The 21,641-nt window shown below is 44.3% G+C and overlaps 1 protein-coding gene across 1 annotated transcript in view; it reads right to left on the bottom strand.

Moving 5' to 3' along the window:
• Nucleotides 1-19,395, bottom strand: part of LOC148453685 (calpain-8-like) — a 79,325-nt gene extending 59,930 nt beyond the window's left edge. The window contains exons 1-5 of the mRNA XM_088461862.1: nt 19,140-19,395; nt 16,726-16,795; nt 16,063-16,181; nt 13,276-13,409; nt 11,301-11,466 (exon numbers count right to left, since the gene is read on the bottom strand). Of these exons, the coding sequence (XP_088317988.1) occupies nt 11,301-11,466; nt 13,276-13,409; nt 16,063-16,181; nt 16,726-16,795; nt 19,140-19,376 (726 nt within the window). The 5' untranslated portion in view covers nt 19,377-19,395. The remainder of the gene's footprint in view (nt 1-11,300; nt 11,467-13,275; nt 13,410-16,062; nt 16,182-16,725; nt 16,796-19,139) is intronic.
• Nucleotides 19,396-21,641: the final 2,246 nt, after the last annotated feature.

The following is a 21,641-nucleotide window of genomic DNA, read 5'->3' as shown; positions in this document are numbered from 1 at the left end:
TAGACAGATATGAGATAGACAGATACGAGATAGACAGATATTAGATAGATAGATAGATAGATAGATAGATAGATATGAGATAGATACATAGATAGATAGATAGATAGATAGATAGATAGATATGAGATAAATAGATATGAGACATAGATAGATATGAGATAGATACATATGAGATAGATAGATAGATAGATCTGAGATAGATAGATAGATCTGAGATAGATAGATATGAGATAGATATATAGATAGATATGAGATAGATAGATATGAGATAGATACATAGATAGATATGAGATAGATATATATGAGACAGATAGATAGATAGATAGATAGATAGATAGATAGATATGAGATAGATAGATAGATATGAGATAGATAGATATATAGATAGATAGATATGAGATAGATAGATATGAGACAGATAGATATAATTATAGATATGAGACAGATAGATAGATAGATAGATAGATACATTATGAGAGAGATAGATAGATAGATAGATATGAGATAGATTGATAGATATGAGATAGATAGATATGAGATAGACAGATATGAAATAGATAGATAGATAGATAGATAGATAGATAGATAGATAGATAGATAGATAGATAGATAGATATGGGATTGACAGATAGATATGAGATAGATAGATAGATAGATAGATAGATAGATACATTATGAGAGAGATAGATAGATAGATAGATAGATATGAGATAGATTGATAGATATGAGATAGATAGATATGAGATAGACAGATATGAAATAGATAGATAGATAGATAGATAGATAGATAGATAGATAGATAGATAGATAGATAGATAGATAGATAGATAGATATGGGATTGACAGATAGATAGATATGAGATAGATAGATAGATAGATAGATAGATAGATAGATTATGAGATAGATAGATATATGATAGACAGATATGAGATAGGTAGATAGATAATAGATAGATAGATAGATATGAGATAGATAGATATATGATAGATAGATATGAGATAGGTAGCTAGATATTAGATAGATAGATATTAGATAGATAGATAGATAGATTATGAGATAGATAGATATGGGATTGACAGATAGATAGATAGATAGATAGATATGAGATAGACAGATTTGAGCTAGACAGATATGAGATAGATAGATAGATAGATAGATAGATAGATAGATAGATAGATAGATAGATAGATAGACAGATATGAGATATATAGATAGATATGAGATAGATAGATAGATAGATATGAGATAGATAGATAGATAGATAGATATGAGATAGATAGATAGATAGATATGAGATAGATAGATAGATAGATAGATAGACAGATAGATAGATAGATAGATAGATATGAGATAGATAGATAGATAGATAGACAGACAGATAGATAGATAGATAGATAGATATGAGATAGATAGATAGATAGATAGATATGAGATAGATAGATAAATAGTTAGATATGAGATAGATATATAGATATGAGATATATAGATAGATATGAGATAGATAGATAAATAGTTAGATATGAGAGATAGATAGAGATAGATAGATAGATAGATAGATAGATAGATAGATAGATATGAGATATATAGATAGATAGATATGAGATAGATAGATAAATAGTTAGATATGAGAGATAGATAGAGATAGATAGATAGATAGATAGATAGATAGATAGATAGATATGAGATAAATAGATAGATAGATATCTTTGCCCATGCTGCTCCCCACCTCTGGAGCTATCTCCCTCTCCCCATCAGACTCTCCACCTCTCTATAATCCTTCAAACAGGCTCACAAGACCACTACTTCATCAATGCTTTACCTGCATCCTCCTGGCCTCCAGTGGTCTTCTCCGGGCTTCCCGATCAGGTGATCTCCCATACTGCACTGGGGCCCGATCACCTGATGACGGGGCCCCAGTGCACTGTGGGAGACCAGCTGACCGGTGTGGAGCCATCACCGGAGGCCCGATCACCGGTCCCTGGAGTCAGGTAAGGAAAAAAAAAATGTTTAATTTTTTTTTTCTTTTTTTTACAGCAATCAGCTTGCGGTCTGCTTAGACCACATAGCTGATTACTGGTACCGGCTCCCGCCTCTGCTCTCCCCGTTAGAGCAGAGTGGGAGCCCGGTAACCGGGGGAGACCCTGGATAACGCCACCTCCAGGTGGCGTTATTATCGCAGGGCTTCCCCCGGTATTTTTTTACAATTTATTTTTAGTAACTTTGGTCGGATCACATTTCCCATTACAATTATGGGAAATGCGATCTGCTTTACTAAAAATAAGTGATACTGGGGGTTGGAGTAGAATTTTACTAATTCTACTCCAATTGCCCTGTAATAACTACAGGTGAAACTAAAATAATGTGAAAAGGGTATGAGATAGATAGATAGATAGATAGATAGATAGATAGATAGATAGATAGATAGATAGATATTAGATAGATAGATATGAGATAGATAGATATGAGATAGACAGATATGAAATAGATAGATAGATATGGGATTGACAGATAGATAGATATGAGATAGATAGATAGATAGATAGATAGATAGATAGATAGATACATTATGAGATAGATATGAGATAGACAGATATGAGATAGATATGAGATAGACAGATATGAGATAGATAGATAGATAGATAGATAGATAGATAGATATGAGATAGATAGATAGATAGATAGATATGAGATAGATAGATAGATAGATAGATATGAGAGATAGATAGATATGAGAGATAGATAGATAGATAGATAGATAGATAGATAGATAGATAGATATGAGATAGATAGATAGATAAATAGTTAGATATGAGATAGATGGATATGAGATAGATATATAGATATGAGATATATAGATAGATATGAGATAGATAGATAAATAGTTAGATATGAGAGATAGATAGAGATAGATTGATATGAGATAGATAGATAGATAAATAGTTAGATATGAGATAGATAGATATGAGATAGATATCTATATATAGATAGATATGAGATAGATAGATAGATAAATAGTTAGATATGAGAGATAGATAGATAGATAGATAGATAGATAGATAGATATGAGATAAATAGATAGATAAATAGATAGATTGATAGATAAATAGATAGATAGATAGATAGATATGAGATAAATAGATAGATAAATAGATAGATGGACAGATAGATAGATAGATAGATATGAGATAGATAGATATGAGATAAATAGATAAATAGATAGATAGATAGATAGATAGATAGATAGATAGATAGATATGAGATAGATAGATAGATAAATAGATAGATAGATAGATAGATATGAGATAAATAGATAGATAAATAGATAGATATGAGATAAATAGATAGATAGATATGAGATATATAGATAGATTGATAGATAAATAGATAGATAGATAGATATGAGATGGATAGATAGATAAATATGAGATAGATAGATAGATAGATAGATAGATAGATAGATAGATAGATAGATATGAGATATATAGATAGATAGATATGAGATATATAGATAGATAGATAGATAGATAGATAGATAGATAGATAGATAGATAGATAGATAGATAGATAGACAGATATAGATGCTTAGGGTAGGGAGAATATCTAGCGATCCGTTGCAGTCCAACAAAGTAATTGCCAAAATCATTGATAATTTGTGGTACGGGGATATGACCTGTCTAAGGGCCGGATTCAGCAAGGATCTCAGGTGCTAAGGCGCACGCAGACGGCGATTGTTGCGTACTGCGCGTGCGTATGCATCGCAGTGCTCGTGCACGAAGGCCCCACTACGATCGGTTACGCAGACCCATCGCAGAGTGATTGACAGGAAGTACCGTTTGGGGGTGTTGATGGGGGATGGGATGCTCGGTGAAATGCAGGCGTGCCAGTGCGTTTGAACGCCGTTAGAGGGGCGTGCATAATTTAGCCACGGTGATGCCATACACAGCCTGAGCTCTCACTGCGTGCAGGAAGTTTAGCGATTTCTGAGTAAGGTCTGACCTTGTGTACTTGTGCGTGAGGCAGCAGAACTGTGTGAGCTATTGCTACCGCGATCGCATCTGCGATCTGTACTGATTCAGGCCCTAAGTTATGACGTCAAAAAATGGAGGTCCTGGAAATACCTAGGGAAGATGCAGGGATGTGCGCCAGGGGAGGGCTTTGCAGCGACATTAGCATAAAGCAAAAGACGAGTCTGCGTCCAACTCAGAATCAGGACCTTTATTTTATATTTATGTGGCTAGAAAGGATTTTATAGGGGTTGAAAGGTTATTTGAAAATTGAGCACTGTACAGTACGTCTGTTTATATCGGGAGCACTGGAGTGGAAGGGATGGCATTCCCCGCGTCCCACCCTAAGGGAAGTTAAGAAGAGCATTGTCCTTTTCAGTACGAGGAATGGCGGGACTATATATATATATATATTTATATATATATGTATATATATATATGTATATAGCAGATTATAGCGCCAAAGAGAGGTAGGATCGACAGATATGAGATATATATCTACCAGTTTTTGGAGTATCCCGTGGTAATAGGGTACCCGATTGTATAATAAATAACTTACAGACAAAGCGCTCCCCTTTGGTATGGGTGTCAGCTTATCAGTAGGGGTGAGCGGGTTTGGATTTCTGAAATCCGAACCCCCCCGAGCCCCCCCGATCCGAGGCAGATCCGAGTCAGGCTCGACTTTTCCCGCCTGACTCGGATCTGAAATCAAGGCAAAACGTCATCATCCCGCCTTCCGGGTCTCGCGGGTTTTGGATCCTATATAAGGTACCCGCGTCGGCGCCATTTTCTCACTTGGCTGTGGACAGTGAAGAGGGAGGGTGGGAGTTAGGGCTGGCTGGGCTGTGTAGTGTAGTGTAGTGTAGTGCAGAGTAGTGTTGTGCTGTGCTGTGCTGTGCTGCGCTGTGCTGCTGTTGTCCATAGGGGCTGTGTCCACTACTTCAAAGTCCATAGGGGCTGGCTGTGTTGTGCTGTGCTGCTGTTGTTAATAGGGGCTGTGTCCACTACTTCAAAGTCCATAGGGGCTGGCTGGACTGTGTTGTGCAGTCAGTTCTCCATAGGGGCTGTGTCCACTCCAAAGTCCTGTGCAGTGTCCCAGTCCTAAAGGTGTGCTGTAGTGTGGTCCAGGGGGTGCTCTGTCCATCAGGGGTGCTAAAAAAATAATATTTTTTCTGTGTTTGTGAATTGTGTGCGCACGTGCATCAACAAAGTAGTGCCAAGCGTGCGCCTGTGTCATAAGTAAAGGGCCGGCTGGCTTGACCGTTAAAGGGTGCTGTAACCCCCTAAGTACACTCCAGTCCAAACCAAAAAAAAAAATATTTTCTGTGTTTGTGAATTGTGTGCGCAGTAGCCGCACGTGCATCAACAAAGTAGTGCCAAGCGTGTGCCTGTGTCATAAGTAAAGGGCCGGCTGACTTGACCGTTAAAGGGTGCTGTAACCCCCAAAGTACACTCCAAACCAAATAACAAAATATATTTTCTGTGTTTGTGAATTGTGTGCGCAGTAGCCGCACGTGCATCAACAAAGTAGTGCCAAGTGTGCGCCTGTGTCATAAGTAAAGGGCCGGCTGGCTTGACCGTTAAAGGGTGCTGTAACCCCCAAAGTACACTCCAGTCCAAACCCAAAAAAATATTTTCTGTGTTTGTGAATTGTGTGCGCAGTAGCCGCACGTGCATCAACAAAGTAGTGCCAAGCGTGCGCCTGTGTCATAAGTAAAGGGCCGGCTGGCTTGACCGTTAAAGGGTGCTGTAACCCCCAAAGTACACTCCAGTCCAAACCAAAAAAAAAAATATTTTCTGTGTTTGTGAATTGTGTGCGCAGTAGCCGCACGTGCATCAACAAAGTAGTGCCAAGCGTGCGCCTGTGTCATAAGTAAAGGGCCGGCTGGCTTGACCATTAAAGGGTGCTGTAACCCCCAAAGTACACTCCAGTCCAAACCAAAAAAAAAAATATTTTCTGTGTTTGTGAATTGTGTGCGCAGTAGCCGCACGTGCATCAACAAAGTAGTGCCAAGCGTGCGCCTGTGTCATAAGTAAAGGGCCGGCTGGCTTGACCGTTAAAGGGTGCTGTAACCCCCAAAGTACACTCCAAACCAAATAAAAAAATATTTTCTGTGTTTGTGAATTGTGTGCACTGTGGCTGCACGTGCATCAACAAAGGAGCAGCGCCAAGCGTGCGCCTGTGTCCCATAAGTAAAGAGCCGGCTGGCTCATTTCTTAAAGGGTGGTGTAACCCACAAAGTGCACTACTCTCCAGCAAAAATAAAAAAATATTTTCTGTGTTTGTGTGCGCTTTAGCCGCACGTATATATATCAATATAACATAAATGGAGGACCAAACTTTCTCTGATAAAAATAAAATAGGGAAAGATCAAGAACCACTTCCTACTAGTGCTGTTGCTGCTGCTGGGAGTTGTTCATCATCCCAGAGAGGAAGTAGGAACACCACTACTTTTACTAAACAATTGACCCTCCAACAGTCCCTAGCGATGAGGATGAAGTACGACAGCAGTCATCCTGAAGCAAAACGTATAACTGAGGCCTTGACTGCTATGTTGGTGTTAGACGTGCGTCCGGTGTCCGCCATTAGTGCAGTGGGATTTAGACAATTGATGGAGGTAGTGTGTCCCCGGTTCCAAATCCCATCTAGATTCCACCTGCATCCTCAAAGCAGCAGCGACAAGCGTGCGTCTGTCTGTTAAAGGGTGGTGTAACCCTCAAAGTGCGCTCCACAAACAATAAAAAACTTCTTTTTTTTTTTTCTGTCTTTGTGAAATGTGTGGGCTGTAGCCGCACCTGCATCCTTAAAGCAGCAGCGACAAGCGTGCATCTGTCTGTTAAAGGGTGGTGTAACCCTCAAAGTGCGCTCCACGAACAATAAAAAAAATCTTATTTTTTTTTCTGTCTTTGTGCAATGTGTGGGGTGTAGCCGCACCTGCATCCTTAAAGCAGCAGCGACAAGCGTGCGTCTGTCTGTTAAAGGGTGGTGTAACCCTCAAAGTGCGCTCCACAAACAATAAAACAATTCCTATTTTTTTTTCTGTCTTTGTGAAATGTGTGGGCTGTAGCCGCACCTGCATCCTTAAAGCAGCAGCGACAAGCGTGCGTCTGTCTGTTAAAGGGTGGTGTAACCCTCAAAGTGCTCCAAAAAATAAAAAACTATTTTTTTAAAGTGTTTGTGACTTGTGTGCGATGTAGCCGCACGTGCATCCTCAAAGCAGCAGCGACAAGCGTGCGTCTGTCTGTTAAAGGGTGGTGTAACCCTCAAAGTGCTCCAAAAAATAAAAAACTATTTTTTTTATGTGTTTGTGACTTGTGTGCGATGTAGCCGCACGTGCATCAACACAGTAGCAGCACCAAGCGTGCGCCTGTGTCATAAGTCAAGGGCTGGTTTGGACATCTGGACCGAACTGAAGGACGTGCCAACAATTTCTGACAAGTCTACTTTCACTGCATATGATACTGTCCTCAAAGCAGCAGCGACAAGCGTGCGTCTGTCTGTTAAAGGGTGGTGTAACCCTCAAAGTGTGCTCCACAAACAATAAAAATATTATTTTTTTTTCTGTCTTTGTGAATTGTGTGGGCTGTAGCCGCACTTGCATCCTCAAAGCAGCAGCGACAAGCGTGCGTCTGTCTGTTAAAGGGTGGTGTAACCCTCAAAGTGCTCCAAAAAATAAAAAACTATTTTTTTTATGTGTTTGTGACTTGTGTGCGATGTAGCCGCACGTGCATCCTTAAAGCAGCAGCGACAAGCGTGCGTCTGTCTGTTAAAGGATTACATCGGTGACAGCATCCAAGTAAGCATGTCAGACAGTCCGTACCTGTACTGGCAGGAAAAAGAAGCAATTTGGAGGTCCCTGTACAAACTGGCTCTATTTTATCTGAGTTGCCCCCCCTCCAGTGTGTACTCCGAAAGAGTGTTTAGTGTAGCCGGGAACCTTGTCAGCGAAAGGCGTAGGAGGTTGCTTCCACAAAATGTGGAGAAGATGATGTTCATAAAATTAATTATCAACTCTTCCAGGGAGACCAGCCTCCAGAACGTACAGAGGGACCTGTGGTTGTGGATTCCAGCAGGGACGAATTAATACTCTGTGAGGATGAGGATGTACACAACACTGAAGAGGGTGAGGAATCGGTGGATGAGGAGGATGAGGACGACATCTTGCCTCCGTAGAGCCAGTTTATGCAGGCACAGATTAATTGCCAGCTTGTTTTGTGGGGGCCCAAACGAACCAATCATTTCAGCCACAGTTGTGTGGCAGACCCTGGCGCTGAAATGATTGGTTTGTTAAAGTGTGCATGTCCTGTTTATACAACATAAGGGTGGGTGGGAGGGCCCAAGGACAATTCCATCTTGCACCTCTTTTTTTTCTTTGCAGTATGTACAGTTTGGGGCCTAGTTTTTCAAACTGCCACCATCCTGTCTGCCACTGCAGTATCACGCCTAGATGGGCCACGTGTTTGTGCCGCCCACTCGTGTCGCTTAGCATAGTCATCCAGCTACCTCGGTGCAACCTTTTGGACATAAAAACACTATTGTGAGGTGTGAGGTGTTCAGAATAGACTCGAAATGAGTGGTAATTAAGGTTATTGAGGTTAATAATAGCATAGGAGCAGAAAAACCTACAAATTCTGTGATTTTAGCTGTTTTTATGCTTTTTTTCAAAAAAATACAGATCCAAAACACAAAACCCAGAACCCAAAACACGGAAGGGTGGTTTTGGCAAAACCAATCCAGATCCAAAACACGAAGAAAGATCCAGATCCAAAACCAAAACACTAAACATGAAAAGTGGCCGGTGCACACCCCTACTTATCAGTAATATAAGAACAATGGTGACTTGTTGGTGAAAAATGTGTAAATAGCAGAACTGATAACAAGCGCTCATAAATTGCTAGTAAGTGCAATCTTGCAATACATGAAAAGGACAATAAATATAGTTATAAATATGAGAACACAATCTTAAACCTTGAGTATTTGTGCAAAAATGCCGTACATAGTGCAGAGCTTGTAAACGTGTGCAGAATAAAGTGCAATATTGTAAAATAATTAAATAAATATGTGTATAAAAAAAGAACATATAGAAATAAATGAATGCAGAAGTTTAGGAAGATATATTAAAAATAGGAATTTAATTATAACATAGATGTGCCCTATTAACAGGTAGGGCCATATACACACAACATAAAACATATAAAATACATAGGAATTGCCGCCAGTAGATGTTAAAAGCAGTTGGCATAAATAGTATATAAAAAAAAGGAGGGGTGATAAAAGGACGGAGGCTTATCTGTTAGTAAATATGGTAAGTTCGTGGAAGGTGGAACCAGGAGCACCTTATTCAGCACACGTTTACAAGCTCTGCACTATGTACGGCATTTTTGCACAAATACTCAAGTTTTAAGATTGTGTTCTCATATTTATAACTATATTTATTGTCCTTTTTATGTATTGCAAGATTGCACTTACTAGCACTTTATCAGCGCTTGTTATCAGTTCTGCTATTTACATATAGATAGATAGATAGATAGATAGATAGATAGATAGATAGATAGATAGATAGATAGATATTATATATATATATATATATGTTGAAATTGAGGCAAATCCCTGCTGCACAATCTCAGCATCCCGATTCCCGAGGATTTACGATGGAGGGACCGTATCAGATATCTCCTCAGCAGGTTCCTCCTGTTCTGGCCGCATAGTAGACTCTATAGACCTCTGTGAGGTCTGCTGTGCTGTCGGCTATACCAAGCTTCCGGAATGCGCATTAGCCATTGGAGGACTTGTAAACTATCACTCTGTCCTAACTCTTTCTAAATTCCCATCAAAATATGAATTTCAATGCAGTCTGTGATAAACAGAGACATATAGGAGCTGATTGAGGATGTGGGCTTGATGTAGGAGGGTGACCTACTCTCCCTGGAGTCCATTGGGACCCCTCAAATATCAGCCCCCTCATACATTATGGGAGAGTAGGCCAGCATGGTTTATGTTCTATGTCTGGATACAGACATTTAATGTGAGAGACAGCGAGTCTAGAACAGCATTCGGCCATGAGCCCCCTGTAATGTTTTCTACTCCCAACCGCCTCCCTACTATACAAGGGTCTGATAAGAAAGTATTGTATTCTGATCTGTAGCTGGAGGGGTGCAGGTGAGTGGTGTCGGGGAGATTTATAGCATCATTATAGAGGAAAATGCCTTATCTGGGAACCCAGCAGGAACAAAGGTCTAAGCCATTTGGAGCCGGCATGATCGCAGAGTGCAGAAAACCTTTCTGTACAACCTTTTAGGGGGTTAGGGTCCCGGTTGGACTTCCCGTTGGTGTACGTTGGACAGAACTTTGACATGGGGAGTCTTTTCTGGACCGTCCAGTGGATTGATTTGGATGACATCACATAATTTGGACCAAAACTTCACAGAATGGTAACACTGGATCCCAGAAGACATACTAGGGGGTTGAGGTTTGAGTCAGACCCCCTGCTGGTGTACACTGGGCAGAATTTTGAGCCTTCCACTAGATGGATTTGGATAAAACTTAACAGAGTGGTAACATTGGATCCCAGATGACATACTAGGGGTTTGAGGACCGGGTTGAACCTCCCATTGGTGTACGCTGGGCAGAACTTTGATCCAGGAGCCTGTTCTGAGCCTTCAATTGGATGGATTTTGATGAAAACTTCACAGAGTGGTAACATTGGATCTCAGAAGACATACTAGGGGGTTAGAGGTCCCTGGTCGGACCTCCCGTTGGTGTACACTAGGCAGAACTTTGACCCAGGGATGCTGGCCAGAATTTTGACCCAGTGAGTCTGTTTTGGGCCTTCCGATGGATGGATTTGGACAACAGCATATAATTTGGACCAAAACTTCACAGAGTGGTAACATTGGATCCCAAAAACATACTAGGGGGTTGAGGTCCTGGTCAGACCTCCCGTTGGTCTATGCTGGTCAGAACTTTGACCTGGGGAGCCTGTTCTGGGCCTTCCACTGATGGATTTGGATGACATCACATAATAAAACGTAATAACTTGAAGATTTAAACCTAGGCAATGCCGGGTACTTCAGCTAGTTGCAAATATATCCCTATATAATATAACTCTGTAAGATGAATAGTTTAGGAAAGCTGTACAGTAATATTGGTGGTACTGTGTCTATAAAGTAAAGAGCCATTAAATGAATGTGACCTGGAAGTTTGTGTTTACCCTCTTTTATCTATTGGAAGTTATACTCAGACATACTATGTAAGTTGGCCATCAGGAGGGAAATGAAGACGATAAATGACTCACCGTGCAGGAGGTGACCAAGGACCCCGCTATCAGTGCTTTCTGGATTATCTGGAACAGATTCTTGGGCGACTTTCCAGAGTTATACAGTTCACCAACGCCACCGGTGAAATCCTCCAGAGCTTCTAATGGGAACCCGCCCTTCAATGCTTCATACGAGCCATTGAGCCTGTGGGGAAACTCACATTCTAGAGTCAGGGGTGTAATGAACCGTGGGGGACTCGTTGCAAAAGTCCCAAAGGTTCCTATGATGGACAGTGCCCAGAAGAGGTGGCAGAGAGGTGCGGCTCCCGAAAACCATAGGTGGCAACAACACGGGGCTCAGCATAAGGGTCACCATAGCTGCTGGGCTCTGGAGCAGATGGGACCCATGTTTGGGGTGTCAGTAAGCCTGAGAACACTGATGAGGGTTTATCCCAACACATAAAACAGTGAAACATTTTATCCACATGAAATAACAACCACTAAATTCACATTAAATCTGTGAGATAATATAAATATAACTCATACATTATAATTGTGATGATGTTCTCCCCTTACATATAATTGTGGAGCCAGAAAAGCACGGTTACAGGAAACGCGCTGGTCGTACTATACTGTATCTTATTGTTCTGTATCAGCTAAAGGTCCATCCAGACTGCGGCCCAGATGCTGAGAGTGTATAAAGACAAGGCCGGGGGCGGGATTCAGCAAAGAAAGACATGCGGTCAAACCCCCGAAAACTCCATTCTCATATGCATCAACCCCCGGAATACAATACTTTCTGTAGCTTTGATGCGATGGGTAACGCCATCTTCCAATGGCTTTGCCCAATAGCAGTCTATGGGCTTCTATTCGCGACGCACCCCCGGGAGGGATCCAATCGAATCTCTCCCAGCACCCCCCGTGGCACACGTCCTTCTGTGTATGTGCAGATGGTCGCCAGAGGGAGATCTGTCCTTTGTTATTTTATTCATGCGTAATTAACGCCGGCATGCATGAAAAGACTGGCGAATGCGATGAATCCCGCCCCAGGTCCTAATTAATCTGATTCTTGTTTCTGTTCAAGTATATATATACAGAGACTAGCGCAGGTACTGCTGTCCTATCAGATCCGGTCATACTTACCGACTTTGCTGTCCCCTCCTCCTGGCAAAGAGGGGGGCGTGACAGCCGGGAAAGCGGGCGTTGTGGGGGGGCGTGGTGGCACGATGGTTTCACTGAGGCCCCACCCCGCGCTATACAGTGCTGAGAAAACAAGCATTGTATAGCGGGGGGCGGGGCTACGGTGACGCGATGCACCGCGAATTGAGTAATTGGACTCCCCTGATTGCCTACTTTGCTCTGTAAGTGGGCGGCCGCAGGGGGATGCGCTCAGGTGGAGGGGAGAGGGGGGGGGGAGTCTGGCAGTGCGGGAGACTTGACTACTTTTCCAGGTGGCCGGGAGTGCCACCCGAAGTTTGGGAGCCTCCCGGCCATTCCAGGAGAGTAGGCAGTTTGCTATGCAGAGACGGGCACAGTACTGATATTTCCGCAGGGTGACGCTTTCTCTGTTCTGTACATGCATCTTATTCACTCTGCGTCACAATGATGTACCGTCGCCGCTCGCTGTGAGGATTTCTACGCAGATTGATTGACAGCCAGGGGGCACTTGGGGGGAGGGGGGGTGGTGACATAAACACAGGCGTCTCGCAACAGTTTTAAGGGCGTGTCTCAGCCTGCGACTGCGATCTCATAAGTGGTTGAGAAGGCGCGGCGTCTTGCGGCGGCCATTCTGTGTAACCACAGGGTTACTCACGACTTCTATAAACGACTAATCTGCGCCCAATGCTGCGTCTCGGGGCGTCGGTGGGCATCTCAATACAAATCCCGGCAGCTGCATCGTTTGCATATTTTCGCATAGCCACTGCGTACAAGAGGCAGTGGCGACAGGATGTGCGTCCATCTCTGAATCAGGCCCTCAGTTCTAAGAATGAGACATCGCTCTCCGCTGACTTACTTGGCGTAGGCCTTTTCCAGGAGGGCGCTCCAGAATTCGTTCGCAGTCGTAGACTTCACAAACAGCAGCTTCCCCTTCTGGGTGGGCAACCGATCATCCACAACCACGTCCACCCAGTCCCCGTACTGCCAGAACTGGGAGAAGCAGGTGACATGTTATTATTATAGAGACTTCCCGGCATATGACAATTGTGTCTCTACGGAGTCAGACATCTTGCGGCTGCTGCGGGCTGAGCGCTACGCCAGTTAGTGTTGCCCCATCTCAATGCGTATTCCCGCAGCCCCGTGTGCAGATATATGTGCCCGCACAGACTTACATGATCTGCCCATTTATATCTGCCTACACCTGTATGGGTGTGATGGGGTATACCAGCATAGACCGGGTACCAGGCATGTTCGCAGACCAGGAAAAGAGACTCATATACACTTGAGAAAGCCGTATTGCCCAAAGGTGGTCAGGGGCAGGTGCTAAGTTATGTTATTGGTTTACAACACTGGTGCAAATCTGACGTTACTGTGGCTGAGGTGCGCCTGGCGCCTACCCTCCAACATGACCCCTTCCATCAGGTACAAAATGCTCTGTTCCTGAACTTCCCTCTTAATTAATGATAGCAGTCACCTGTGTTGAACTAGGTAATTGATGAGACAGGTGTTTCAGCTCAGGTGTCTGCAATCATAAATTAAGAGGGAAGTCCAGGAGCAGAGCAATTTGTACCTAATGGAACAGGTCATGTTGGAGGGTCTGCTGGAGTATACCAGGTGCAGGCGCTGCTGCTGCTGCTGACATAAAAGCATCTTGGGCTCTGGATAAGGACAGAAATTCACTATTTTTGCATATACCTTTTATTTTTCCCCTAATGATTAATTAGACACTTTAATTAGCTTAATTTGGCCAATAACGACATGTCATTTTTGGAGGTATATTGGGGTGCTGTATGGATGGGACAGGTATATGGGGTTGCTGTATGGGACAGGTATATGGGGTTGCTGTATGGATGGGACAGGTATATGGGGTTGCTGTATGGATGGGACAGGTATATGGGGGTGCTGTATAGATGGGACAGGTATATGGGGGTGCTGTATGGATGGGACAGGTATATGGGGGTGCTGTATGGATGGGACAGGTATATGGGTATGCTGTATGGATGGGACAGGTATATGGGGGTGCTGTATGGATGGGACAGGTATATGGGGGTGCTGTATGGATGGGACAGGTATATGGGTATGCTGTATGGATGGGACAGGTATATGGGGGTGCTGTATGGATGGGACAGGTATATGCGGGTGCTGTATGGATGGGACAGGTATATGGGGGTGCTGTATTGATGGGACAGGTATATGGGGGTGCTGTATGATGGGACAGGTATATGGGGGTGCTGTATGGATGGGACAGGTATATGGGGGTGCTGTATGGATGGGACAGGTATATGGGTGTGCTGTATGGATGGGACAGGTATATGGGGGTGCTGTATGGATGGGACAGGTATATGGGGGAGCTGTATGAATGGGACAGGTATATGGGGGTGCTGTATGGATGGGACAGGTATATGGGGGGTGTATGGATGGGACAGGTATATTGGGGAGCTGTATGGATGGGACAGGTATATGGGGGTGCTCTATGGATGGGACAGGTATATGGGTGTGCTGTATGGATGGGACAGTTATATGGGGGTGCTGTATGGATGGGACAGGTATATGTGGGAGCTGTATGAATGGGACAGGTATATGGGGGTGCTGTATGGATGGGACAGGTATATGGGGGGTGTATGGATGGGACAGCTATATGGGGGAGCTGTATGGATGGGACAGGTATATGGGGGTGCTCTATGGATGGGACAGGTATATGGGGGTGCTTTATGGATGGGACAGGTATATGGGGGTGCTGTATGGGACAGGTATATGGGGGTGCTCAATGGATGGGACAGGTATATGGGGGTTGCTGTATGGATGGGACAGGTATATGGGGGTGCTGTATGGATGGGACAGGTATATGAGGGTGCTGTATGGATGGGGGAGGTATATGGGGGTGCTGTATGGATGGGACAGGTATATGGGGGTTGCTGTATGGATGGGACAGGTATATGGGGGTGCTGTATGGATGGGACAGGTATATGAGGGTGCTGTATGGATGGGGGAGGTATATGGGGGTGCTGTATGGATGGGGAAGGTGTTTCACTAGTAAGCCACGGCATGTGTCATGCCAAACAGTTTTGTAGCAAATTTGCATGTTAAAGCTGGGTACACACTGAGCGTTTTGTACCCGACCTGACGGGCTGACATATTGGATCCTGGGTACACCATACTTGCCTACCCTCCTGATTCGACCGGGAGCCTCACGAAAATTGGGCACTGCTCCCAGCCCCCTGGAAAGGCAGGCAAGCCTCCCAGTCCCCGATGACCCATCTGTCCCCCCCCCCCACGATTACAGTATAAACCCTGGCAGCAGGGGGGCTGGTGACGCGATTCACGCTGAATCGCGTCAGCGTGCCCCCACCCCCTTCTTCACAATGCCATTAATCTTGGCATTGTAAAGAGGGGGCCACGATGACGCAAGCACGCTGTTATTCCCATGATCCGCCCCCACTGACGTGTCATTTGCCGGTCCACTCGCCCTTTTTGACGCGACACCCCCTCCCCCAGAAGGAGGGAGCTAAAAGTCGGCAACAATGGGGTACACATGAGAACAATGTAATGAACAGCGGAACGGTCTCGTCATTAACATGCATGGAGCAGCAAGCGCTATGGTCAGGTCTGACGTGCAGCACATTGCTAGCCTTACACGTATTACCTTGAAGTGGAAGATTCCTGCGTAGTTTGTGTCAAAGCTCTGATCATTGGGAACGACCCGATACAGCAATTCCTCATTCAGGGTGAGCGACGCAACAGAGCACAGGAACCAGCAGTTACCTGGACACAGAGACAGTACAGGGTATCAGGGTGACGCCGTTCTGCCATCGATCAGGACTAGAGTCCTCCCTCATGCACAGGACGAATGGTGATAATGAGGCGCTGCCCTGTGTACATTGCCGGAGGAAGGACCCAACTTTCATATATTATCCTACTAACCGGGATATAATATAACATGGGTGATATAACAGGAGTGCTATAAATTATTTACTTTTATTAACCTTTAGTTATATAGTGCCAGCGTATTTCTGTATGCTTTACAATTGGGAACACAGTAAGAAATGAATAGTTCAGCCTTCCTGCCCAGCTTTGCTGATGTGGATAATAGAAAAAAAACCTCCAAATTGGGACTGTCTCACCTAAATGGGGGCAATTGGGAGGAATACATGACTGTCTTGCAACAGTTTTAGCATGGTCAAATAGAAAAACTGTGGCAGGGCATGCTGGGATCTGTAGTTCTACAACTGCTGGGGGGGGGGGCGCTTATTGCCCACCCCTTATGATTACAGTTGGATCTGGCTGGAGTAACCCTTTAATTACTTACCTAAAGATCCTTGCCGTACATCAGCACGATTTGCGCCCTCGTTAATGAAGTGTGGATTGGGTTTTATTTCCTGCAAGAGATTAACCACGAAGACAGACAATAAGTATCCAGCCTCTACACCCCTGCCAAGTGTCTCTGATTTCCAGGGACTGTCCCATGATTTAGAGATACGTATGTCCCTAGGACTGTCCCTGGTTTACAATATTAATTATTACCCAACCGAACAATGCAATTCCTATTATTCTGTCTAATTTATGCAACTTTCACTGTCTATTTTTATTTTCTTATTATTATTATTATTTTATTACCAGTTATTATATAGCGCACACATATTCCGCAGCGCTTTACAGAGAATATTTGGCCATTCACATCAGTCCCTGCCCGAGTGGATCTTACAATATATATTCCCTATATGTGCGCACACACACCTATTCTAGGGTTAATTTGTGTTGGGAGCCAGTTAACCTACCAGTATAATTTTGGAGTGTGGGAGAAAACCGGAGTACCCGGAGGAAACCCACGCAAGTACAGGGAGAATATACAAACTTTACGCAGGTAGGTACAGTATATTTATTGGAAGACAGCTATGTGAAATGGCAACAAGTATAACTAAGCTCAGTAAGCATGTCAGGATGGTGGGTGTAATACGAGATACGTTAAGATTACCGTTGCCGCAATCCCGACACTTATCAGAATGCCGACGCCAGAATCCCGACACTTATCAGAATAACAACGCCGGCATCCCAACACTTATCAGAATGGCGACACCGGAATCCTGACACTTATCAGAATGGCGACACCGGAATCCCGACACTTATCAGAATACCAACGCCGCAATCCCGACACTTATCAGAATGCCGACGCCAGAATCCCGACACTTATCAGAATACCGGCGCCGGAATCCCATACCCATCCCGTGTAATACACAATGAGAGATCATATTACATGTAACGCGCAGATTTGCTCTAACTCAGCTCCTAGAAATTATTTTAAAATATTGGCAACGGTGCTATTTATTCCGAATTTACAGTGTTACGACAGCAGGACTAGTATTGCGCAGTAATAATATTTGGTACCATAACATTGTGACTGTACATATGATGCGAAAAGTTTCTAAAAGTGTTTGAAAGGCAACACAGTACTGTATGTTCTATAACACCAATCAAGCACCTAAAATACACTAAAATATTATATATTATCATAATATTTATTATTAATAATAATTTGATTACACATACAGTATTTATATATACACATACATACACACACATATAACATATATTTAAATACTTGATGTAAGCCCAAATATTCAATTAATAATGTAAAGAAAGGTTTAGTAAATATAGGGCTCGATCCTATTTGGAGTGTTCTTTGCAGCACAAGTAAGTGAGGCCAAATGCCGCACTTACGGTACCGCCGCACTCGCACAGCAAAAATGTGCACATACAGGGTAAGATAAGGCCGCGAGGCAGGGCTGATAGTACACCGTTAAATGGCAACTCGCCCGCTTCGCTGCTAAATGGATTGAGCCCAAAGAATTAGCCGACATTATTGTATCATTGTGTAGACCATACCTGAGATTTATCAAATCTTGGAGAGAGATAAAGAACAACCAATCGGCTAACACCTGTCATGTTACGGGTTTATAAAATGACAGGTACTGATTGGTTTGTACTTTATCTCTCTCCAGGCTTTGATAAATCTCCCCTAATTAGTTGGAGCAATTTAGTTTACAGCACACCTGGGACCTGATTCAGACCCGCTCCCCAAGGCGCGCGCGCTCTGAGCGATTTTCGCCCATCTGCGCATGCGTATAATTCGTAGTGCTCGTGCGCAAGCCATTCATTGCGATCTGATTTTGGTAGCTCGTAAGCCACTATCATGTCGCTGCTTGGAGTGACAGATAGCGCCATTTGTGGGTGGTAAGGTGCTTGTGAACGGGGGAGTGGATGTGCGAACGCAGGCATGTCTGCCCGCCAAAACGCCGTTTAAAGGGCATGCATAATTAGCAAAGTAGCGTCATTGTACACGTCACCTGCATGTATTTCAGCCAGCGCTGATCGCTGTACTTGCGGAAGGCTAAGGCAACCCCAAGGGCTGCGAGCAGCTCCGATGGTCCCGATTAATCCTTCATTTCCCGGAGATGACATGTGTTGCGAGTGGCTTCATTTAAATATCCGGCCCCTTTTTGCCAGCGAGCGATCGCATCTTGGGAGCGGGTCTGAATGAGCTCCCTGGGACGGGCATGTTTGCCAGTCCTGCATAGTAAAATGCTTGTATACAGCACAATCTACAGTTATCAAGATTTGTATACATTTTTATGGCACAGTTACAGTTACTAGTAGCTGTCTGAAATATTATCATAGTTATTATTATATTAGTATTATTGTCTGAAATAATAATCGCAGCCTTACCTTGGGTCTTTTCCACACAAGCCCTTGGACTTTTTCTGAATTTGGTCCCAGATCCTTGACCCCCAGCGATGACTGGCTGGCAGGGAAGGTTAGATCTTCGTATAAAGTGCCAGATGCCAAACAACATGCCCTCAGCTCTTCATAGTCCTGGTTTAAATATTTTACTGGGTTCTTATTGGTTCCAAAACCCAGGGCTGCAATCTTGTCCTTGGCTAGGTTAGCGGCAATGCTCGCCATAGTGTGCCTGCACTGTCTACAAGAGCAGAGGGTACACTGTGACAGATGCTGTACTGTATATATAGGGAGGAAATGCCCTGAGGACAAAAGGGAGGAGGCCACACAAGGGGAGGTGTACAGTAGAGGACTCAGGAATGAATGGAAGGTGTGATAGAGGCTGTCACTGAGAAAGTTGTCACATGCTGAGTAACACAAGAGTGTTTATGTCACTCAAGGCCGTAACTAGGGTAGTGCGACCAGTGCCATGGCACAGGGCACCGCAGGGCAGGGGGTGCTGTTTGGGCCTGTCAGTTTTCCTGTTTATTATCATTCTCGCTTGTAGCTTCCTCTTCTTTTATCCCCAGCATCTCCTGGCCTCCCCTATCTCTTCCCTGGTCCTTCCCCATAAGGCCATGGCCCTCTCTCAGGTGCACTATATTATGTCCCTATTTATCCCCAGCATCTCCTGGCCTCCCCTATCTCTTCCCTGGCCCTTCCCCATGAGGCCACGGCCCTCTCTCAGGTGCACTATATTATGTCCCTATTTATCCCCAGCATCTCCTGGCCTCCCCTATCTCTTCCCTGGCCCTTCCCCATGAGGCCATGGTCCTCTCTCAGGTGCACTATATTATGTCCCTATTTATCCCCAGCATCTCCTGGCCTCCCCTATCCCTTCCCTGGGCCTTCCCCATGAGGCCATGGCCCTCTCTCAGGTGCACTATATTATGTCCCTATTTATCCCTAGCATCTCCTGGCCTCCCCTATCTCTTTCCCGGCCCTTCCTCATGAGGCCATGGCCCTCTCTCAGGTGCACTATATTATGTCCCTATTTATCCCCAGCATCTCCTGGCCTCCCCTATCTCTTCCCTGGCCCTTCCCCATGAGGCCATGGTCCTCTCTCAGGTGCACTATATTATGTCCCTATTTATCCCCAGCATCTCCTGGCCTCCCCTATCCCTTCCCTGGGCCTTCCCCAGGCGGTCATGGCCCTTTTTCAGGTGCACTATCTTATGTCCCTATTTAAAAAATGAGGGGGGGGCGCCGATGCTCTCTCTGGCACAGGGCACCAAAAAGTTTAGTAACGGCTCTGGTGCCACTTATCTAATCATTCTGTGTGTTTCTCCCAGGGTTGGGACAATACTGTGCACAGTGACATTGTACATACTGACCATGAGTGGTAAGATTTACCTTTTTGAATTTTGGGTGTACTACTGGTGATGGTGATAGCAGAGTAATGATACACTCCAGAGGGTTCTTTTAGTGGTCTATTTACTAAGCAGTGTTAGGAGACGGAGTTATAAGGTGCCAGCCAATCAGCTCGCAACTGTCATTCTTCAAACACAGCCTGTGAGATGGCAGTTAGGAGCTGATTGGCTGGCACCTTTTCTCATTTCACTCTGGTCTCCTAACACTGCTCAGTAAATAGACCCCTAAGTCACGGAACCGCTCAGTACGTAACCAGTGGGGTGGTTTTGTTAGCAGTAATGTGACTGGACAGCCGTACTCACAGTTATAAGCGGGAAACGACGAACGATATTTTTAATGAAAATTCATAGAAAGTAGAAACATTAAAAAAAATCCACTCCCTGAATGATGTCATGCAATATTGTTCGTCGTTCGCAAAATCGGTCATGTGTATTTGTCAACGCAGCCCCAGGGATAATCTTTTGTCTTTCATCGTTAGAGAAAGATCTGCTAATGGATAGGCCCCTATGCACATACAGACGATTGGATGGAGAGTTCGTCCTAGACCATGTTTCAGCACTGAATAGGTTATGGTCCCAATCCTTTCTTTCGCTCCTGTACAGTCCCCCATGAGCCTCTTACCTACAGGCAGGCTGCCGCTGTGCTGTGCTGTGAACACAGGGCCTGATTTAGACCCGTTCGCTATCTGCGTACGCTCGCTGGATGCGTATGCAAATGTTCAAAAGTGACGCCATGGGAAGCGAACGCTCGCCAAGGCATAAGCACGCCCACCATGTCTTAGCGAGTGGCCACTTTGTGTATGCGTACGCCCAATCGCACAGGCAGAGCCGCCCACCAGCAACACGTCATCTCCAGGAAGTGTATTAAAACATTGGTACATCGAGCACCATCGGATGCTAACGCAGTGCTTGCGGTTGCTTTACCCTACCGCAAGCATTGCGAGGAAATCAGTGTAAAAAAAAGGCAAGTGATGTGTACTATGGCGCTGCCTGTTAATTATGCACGCCTCGAAAACGGCGTTAGAACACTCAGGCACGCCTGCGTTCGCAAATCCAACCCCCCGGTTTTACTGGACTGCCC

This window comes from Taudactylus pleione, unplaced genomic scaffold, assembly GCF_031769625.1.
Source record: "Taudactylus pleione unplaced genomic scaffold, aTauple2 ptg001117l, whole genome shotgun sequence".
NCBI classification, from domain to species: Eukaryota; Metazoa; Chordata; class Amphibia; order Anura; family Myobatrachidae; genus Taudactylus; species Taudactylus pleione.
The sequence above is the reverse complement of the archived record's forward strand: the minus strand, read 5'-3'. Positions and strand labels throughout refer to the sequence as shown.